General features: G+C 36.8%; 2 protein-coding genes across 2 annotated transcripts; one reads left to right on the top strand and one right to left on the bottom strand.

Moving 5' to 3' along the window:
- The first annotated feature begins 419 nt into the window (after positions 1–419).
- LOC145097953 (DNA-binding storekeeper) lies at positions 420–1,661 on the top strand. The gene has a single exon (XM_079035628.1). It carries the CDS (start codon positions 750–752, stop codon positions 1,500–1,502), a length of 753 nt encoding a protein of 250 aa, XP_078891754.1. The 5' UTR covers positions 420–749; the 3' UTR covers positions 1,503–1,661.
- A 585-nt stretch (positions 1,662–2,246) lies between these two features.
- On the bottom strand, positions 2,247–4,654 carry LOC145097952 (lysine histidine transporter 1-like). Its single transcript, XM_079035627.1, has 7 exons — positions 4,503–4,654; positions 4,213–4,370; positions 3,293–4,073; positions 3,100–3,205; positions 2,910–3,001; positions 2,760–2,828; positions 2,247–2,668 (listed from the first exon to the last, which is right to left on the bottom strand). Exons 1-7 carry the CDS (start codon positions 4,521–4,523, stop codon positions 2,570–2,572), a joined length of 1,326 nt encoding a protein of 441 aa, XP_078891753.1. The 5' UTR covers positions 4,524–4,654; the 3' UTR covers positions 2,247–2,569.
- Between the last annotated feature and the right edge of the window lie 987 nt (positions 4,655–5,641).

Here is a 5,641-nt window from a genome sequence, read left to right as displayed (position 1 = left end):
AAGAGATAGAGAATATAAAGAGTCGGTGAGAAAGAAGGAAACCCAATGGTTCATCCTTCCCACCATAATTGACCATTTTTTATGGTAATTATTTTTTAATTCACTAACCACTGGCCACTGTTAAACATGAGATGATATTCACTAGTGATTTGTGGCCAAATCAACAATGATGACCACTGTAGATGGTCGCAAAATGGGTGAAGAGAGGTTAGGTTGACGAATCAAACATCTTTATCAAGTTGTTCATTAATCATTATGATATACTATATATTTAAGTTATTATCTTAAATGCTTGCATCATCCACATGTTTATACAAATAATATTGCATATATTAATGTCTCCATAAGTCCTCTTGTTTATTGAGTAACGAAAAGGTAAGCGAGAATTATAAAATTGGATTTATTATATAATAATTAACATTTGAAGTGAAAGCCACAATTCAAAAGTTAACCATTGTGTTTGGCGGTTGACGATTGGAGAAGCTGCCACATGGTTTTTGCTTTTTCAGCATCTCAATTCTTCCATCGTCTCGTAAAATACGTTACCCTCTCCCTCCCTCCCTCCATCAAATCATCATTATATATACATACAATAACATATATATAGCATATTGTTCATCTATCCACCCCTCCCCCAACAACCGTTTTCATCAATTCATACAAGATTCTCCTTTGGTTTGACCTTCAATTTTGCGAATTAGGGTTTCAAGCAACGGCATTTTGTTTTGTGTTTTAGGGTTTCAAGAATAATGGATTCCCCAATTCTAGATTCTTTTTTCCCAAATCTTCCCCTCTTTTTTTCCATGTTCTTTGCAATTTACTTGACTGCCCATATTACCGTCTTCCGAAACTGGACTCCGAAGCTCCGGCCGGAAGCTGCTAGCTGTTTGATGTCACTCGCGCATGGCACACCTGCTGTTTTCTTGGCCTGTCACGCCATCCTTTCCGACTCCAATCGTGGATTCGCATCGATCAACACCGATTTTCAAAATACCGTCCTGGAATACAGCATTGCATACTTCGTCATGGATCTTTCTCATTATCTCATCTTCAACCCTAGCGATGTCCTCTTCATAGCACACCATTTGGCCACCCTTTTTGTGTTTATAACATGTCGATACTTGGTGTTTCATGGAGCGTATGGCATTCTGATTTTACTGATACTGGCGGAGGTCACCAGCTTCTTTCAAAACGTTTGGACGCTGGCAAGAGTGCGGAAAACCGACTCCAAGATTGCAGCCCAGGTGTTTGCTGTTTTGTCTCCTCCGTTTTATGCACTGTATTCTGTTGTTAGAGGTTTGTTTGGGCCTGTTTTTGTTTACAAGATGCTCGTTTTTTATCTATCTGGGGATGCAGATGATGTTATTCCTAGGTGGGTTTGGGTTTCTTGGATCTCTGTTGTCATTGCAGCCATTTCGGTTAGTGTACTTTGGATTTATAACCGGTGGCTTGAATTGTATAGTGGAAGAATAGTGATACCTGAGGACCAGAAAAATAGATAGGAACATTAATCAAATACTTTTCAGGTTTTGGGCTATAACACAATATCCCCTGTATGAATCATCCCTTCCCTTGAATCTTGATAATGATTTCAAACAAAATCATGTACCTGTGTTAGCCTTTTGAAATAGTGCAATAAATGTTGTTGATGGCATCTTCAATCTTCTTGTTTTGACTTTTGAGTTGAATGTTTCATGGGGTTATTAGTTTCCTGAGCTATGTATATGTATTTTGTTCTATGTACATTGCAATTACAGTCATTTACTTTAGCTGCCATGAATATTCTGCAACAACAGGATTATAATCTGACGCTCCTCATCCATTGTTCTTCCATGTTGTAATTTAATAAGGCAAAATATAGGCAGAAGTGAGCATGTTTGATGTGATTGAGAAAGCTTATTTATACTCCTAATTTGATTTGGCAATATGAATTTCATTTCAATTGATCTGGGAATACTAGGACTAGACTTTGTAGGTTTCTTGTTGGAAACTTTCCATCACGAAACAACTTTTGTTGAATGATTACAAGTTTAACAGGAAAATAAATATTCTTTTTAACTCCTAGGAATAGGATTCACCAAATTACATTGACTTTGCCTTCAGGTCAGGTATATGATTTTTGTAACTGGAAATATGTTTTATACAAAGTTAGGTTCTTTGTTTATGTATGTCAAACAATCAACACGTTCATAGGGAAATATTACAAATTTACAAGTCAAGTTAAGCAAGGAAACAACCCACTGATGTCATAGTAAAAAAAAATAGCAAATTGAATTGAGAATATCTTTATAATTTTACAGTGGAAATACATATACAGATATGCATACACAATGTGGGTATAATAAATGTATCAAGGGAAGGGTTGAAACATCTGCAAGTAAATTCCTTGACTGATTCCATGGCCACTTTCCCTTCTAAACAATCTTTCAACTCATAATACTTTTAACACATATACATATAAAAATAAATTATAACACCATCAAATCAAACAATTGCTCCTTATTCCATATAACATCAAGAGCTTCTTTTAAATATGACTCAATCTGCTATGCTAGTTTCTTTAATTCTTTTAAGAGAAGAATTCATAATCTTTGGCTTCAATAATGATCTGCCTTAACCCTCCAATAGGTGATACAATCATCAAGGCAACCCCGAGTATGATACACACCTGAAATTTGTGACACCAGAAATATATTTATATGTACATAAATAAACTGGTTGAAAATTAAGCAAGTGATTGTTTAGATAATGCTGCATACCCAGTTGGCAATCCAAGATAGGCTCCACTTGTTTGGTTTATAGATTGTAAGCCACATGATGCAAGGTAACTAGCACAAATTTATCAAAACATTAATTTAAATTATATCACGAGACTCCAAAAAGAAGAATGAGATGAAGAAGTTTCTCACAAAATATGTTGTAGGGGCAAATGCAAATCCACCAAAGAATCCCAAAAGTCCACCGAAGAAAGGGAAGCAAATCCCAATGAACATTGTTAATGCTGTGGTAAAAGGAAACAAAACATTGCAACTAAATTGTATGCATCAGAAAGAATAGTTTAATTTTACTCATTTGCCCCTGTATGATTAATTGACTTACCAACATACAGATTCCTGGTGATGAATCGAAGTGTAAAGCTAGGTGTGAAGTTTAAGTTCTTGACAAGAACAGTTTCAATCATATCAAAAACTGGCATTGCATAAATCTACAAAAGAAAAGGAAATAAAAAAAATTTAGATTTGTTTTACTACTACAAGATTGAGACTTTTTAGGTAAAGAAGAGATTTTGAACCTGATAGCTTCCGATAACATGAATAACAACGAACAAATTAGCCATGGCTATGAGCCACTTAGGCTTCTCCAAACTGATGAGAATATTATCGGAGACCTCGTTTCCAAACACCCAATACCCAATAATGGCAACCGGAAAATAACAGATAGCCACAACGATATAAGCAACAACCACCCCTTTCCACATCGGACCCTTCGAGGGTTTCTCAGGTGTTGAAGGAATCGTTGCTTGAATCTCTAACACCACGTTATGCCCAGCATATGCAAAAGCAACATCACCCAATGCGCTAAAAAAACTGAAAACCTTCCCTGCTGTTGTACTCGATTTGTATCCATACTGTACGTTCGGCTGTACACCCTTTGCCAAAGACGCCGACCACGCAATAATGGAGTAACTCAGCGACATGACTGCTGCAGCGAGTGAAACTCCAGATATGGAATTGAAATTGGGGAGATGAGAGAGGACGAAGTGGACAGAAGCGAAGATCATGATGAAGTAAGAGAGTCTGATGTCTTTGCACTTGTCGTTACATACCAGATCGTGGAATTTTTTCAATGATGTCCCTCCGGTCACCATGTACACGATGTTGACACCGACCTCAACGATGAGCTGCTGTGGAACGACGATGTATAGACCGAGTTTTTCCCCAAAAGCGTGCTGCCCGAGCTCATGGTATCTGTCGAATCGTTTTCCGGGAACCATTTCGTGCATCTCAACCATTTGCCAGAGCGTGTAGAGAGTTACGACCCATGAGATTACCAGTACTGATACTCCAGGACCCCTGAAATTCAAATCAGTAGAACGATTTCACAATTATTAGGGCAAAACAACTGTTTCCCTAATTATGATGGATGCTGATCGGAACGCACAAAATCTGTTTTCATCTTTGTGTTTCAGGTCAACGGAGAGAGAGGACTGACCAGCCGAGTTGTGACATGGCGTAAGGGAGACTGAGAACACCAGCTCCGACCATGGCGGTGACGTTGTGGAAGGCGGAGTACCACCATTTGGCGTTCCGGGAGGAGGTAACCGGAAGCCATTCGTCGATTGCTCTCTCCCTTTCGCTTCTGTTGTCAACCTGTTATGAATGCAAGTCATCACCATTAGAACCAGTGATGAAGTAAAAAGTTAGATGGAGAAGAAGAAGAAGAAGAGGTAAAGTGTAAACAGAGTTGAAAGAAAGAATACAAAAAGGAAAGAAAACGCATACAAGGGGCGTTGTAAGCGTCATGTTGCTAAAAGATAAGAAATTTATGAATGGAGATGGATGTGTTTCGTTTTATATCGTTTCTCCCAAGTATTTGGAGTGGTTCAGGTGTCTCCATCTGCTAACTTTCTAAACTAGAGACCTTATTATCCGTGGTATTACTGTTACAAAAGGGTGAAAGAAAGATTGCTAACTTTTCTACATGGACAAAAATGGTAGAATATTCAATCATGTCGCTATCACCTGTGAACACGTTTGCTTCATTATATTTCTGTTTAATATCTTATTGTATGGTGGCGGGATCTATACTCTTGGACTCTTCTTTATAAAACTGTTGTATAAGATTTTAATACGAATCAAAATGTTTATTTTCTTATAATAATTAATTTACTAGTTACTACATATCATTATCAAAAACTACTATTAAATTACTTATGTTATTTTTAAAGTTAAGGATTATAAGCATTTGAGCAAATTGTAAATAACGGTTTGACCAATTTGTCATTCCAGCTGTCTTTGCTTGTCACATATTTTTGAATGAGGGATAAATAAGTAAAGAAAAATCAAAAGCTTGTTGTATATACTTTGAAAAAGATGAGAGTCTTTTATATCAACTATTATTATAAGATTTTTGAAAACAAAATATACCTAAAATAGACGCTTCTGCTTCATTTAGAGACGAAGTGTTTATCCAAAATCTCAAAGAGATTAAATCCTACACGTCACAATGGGAACAACTCAAAGTATCTCATCTAGAGGTAACTCATTTATTTTTCCTAATATATGAGAATTGATTACGACTTATTTGGCAACCTTAACATTGAATAAGTCAGACTCTTTGAATCATTTGGTTTTGAAGTATCTTCAATACAAGGATGGTATAAAACCAAACCGCAATCGAGTCAAGGTTTTACAACATCAGCTAACTCTCTTGCATTCATGTAGGGGTGAGCAAAAACTGCACCGCAACTAAAATTAACCACAAAAATCGCATAAACCGCAACCGAAAAACCGCAACCGCAATAAAAACCGATTGTGAGGTTTTCTGTTTTTCAAAAACCGCAAATTTGCGGTGCGAATCAGTTATTAGTTTCCAAAAACCGCAAAAAAACCGCACCGCACCGCATATATTATATATATTT

This window comes from Lactuca serriola, chromosome 4 (genome assembly GCF_051521515.1).
Source record: "Lactuca serriola cultivar US96UC23 chromosome 4, Lser_US96UC23_V15, whole genome shotgun sequence".
In the NCBI taxonomy this organism is placed as follows: domain Eukaryota; kingdom Viridiplantae; phylum Streptophyta; class Magnoliopsida; order Asterales; family Asteraceae; genus Lactuca; species Lactuca serriola.
This window is presented reverse-complemented; position numbering and strand designations above follow the sequence as displayed.

Excerpts from the sequence above, each read along its gene's own strand:
- LOC145097953 (XM_079035628.1), top strand. The coding sequence starts at position 750 with ATGGATTCCCCAATTCTAGATTCTTTTTTCCCAAATCTTCCCCTCTTT.
- LOC145097952 (XM_079035627.1), bottom strand. The coding sequence starts at position 4,523 with ATGACGCTTACAACGCCCCTT. Across the intron at positions 4,371-4,502 it reads TGACGCTTACAACGCCCCTT|GTTGACAACAGAAGCGAAAG; the intron begins GTATGCGTTTTC and ends CATTCATAACAG. Across the intron at positions 3,206-3,292 it reads ATGTTATCGGAAGCTATCAG|ATTTATGCAATGCCAGTTTT; the intron begins GTTCAAAATCTC and ends TTTCTTTTGTAG.